The sequence below is a fragment of the Seriola lalandi genome, unplaced genomic scaffold (genome assembly GCF_002814215.2).
Source record: "Seriola lalandi dorsalis isolate HSWRI2012SDOR001 ecotype SW California unplaced genomic scaffold, Sedor1 jcf7180002054962, whole genome shotgun sequence".
NCBI classification, from domain to species: domain Eukaryota; kingdom Metazoa; phylum Chordata; class Actinopteri; order Carangiformes; family Carangidae; genus Seriola; species Seriola lalandi.
The window spans coordinates 71,922-72,702 of record NW_019525513.1 but is presented as its reverse complement, the minus strand read 5'-3'; the positions used below and the strand labels follow the sequence as shown (position 1 = coordinate 72,702).

General features: G+C 43.9%; 1 protein-coding gene across 3 annotated transcripts in view; it reads left to right on the top strand.

Annotated features, from left to right (window-relative positions):
• The first annotated feature begins 6 nt into the window (after window positions 1-6).
• The window catches only part of LOC111645999 (vang-like protein 1), a 48,720-nt gene continuing 47,945 nt past the window's right edge, over window positions 7-781 (top strand). For all 3 annotated transcript variants that reach the window (XR_015436384.1, XM_023395364.2, XM_023395363.2), the window contains exon 1: window positions 7-108. Coding sequence is in view for 2 of the 3 variants with exons in the window: in XM_023395364.2 (XP_023251132.1) it covers window positions 38-108 (71 nt within the window). In the remaining variant the exon portion in view is untranslated. The remainder of the gene's footprint in view (window positions 109-781) is intronic.

The window sequence follows — 781 nt, the reverse complement described above, 5'->3', positions numbered from 1 at the left end:
CCCCTCCCCTCCCCCCTCTGGGCAGGACTGCATCACCATGGACACGGAGTCCACCTACTCGGGCTATTCCTACTACTCCGGACGCTCCCGGGGATCCCACAGGCACGGGTAAGACTCCTGCTTCCTCAGTGATTGTGTTTCCTCCTGCTTTTACCTGCAGGCTCGCAGTGTGTGACGAGGCGTTCAAGTCCTAACCAGCTTTCGTTTTAAGAGAAATATAAGTCACCAAGGCTGCGGCTCTGTGGCTGAACTCGCACTTTCACCCCCAACAAAGGGGAGCGAATATTAATCGGTTAATTAAAGAAAGTAATTTTGATTGTTGATTAATCATTTATAATTTACGCAAGTAAAGTTCAAATATTTGGGTTTTAGATGCAACAAGTGGCTTTTAAAGCGTATTGAATCTTTTATATCTTTCCTATTTCTTTAAACGATTTCTTCAACATAGAAACACAGGACTCAGAATTTAATATAATATATAATAACACTACAACACCCATGAGCCACAGCTGCCGTTCTTGTGGAGAGGAAACCAGTCATAGCTGCAGATCAATTCAAATCTTTCCTGGTTGAATTCGTCCAGAATTTAAAAGTGAATTGATTTGCAGCTGCAGCTTGTGAAGTCAGTTTGTCGGGCTGAAATGCACCTTGGGAGTTGTAGTTAATTTCACCCCTGAAGAACCAGATATTTTCCTGTATTTTCTCTTTCGGTTCATCATGATTTCCGGTCTTATCTGTGGGTTTCCTTTCCTGTCTCTCCCCTCCGCATGTCCCCTCTCTG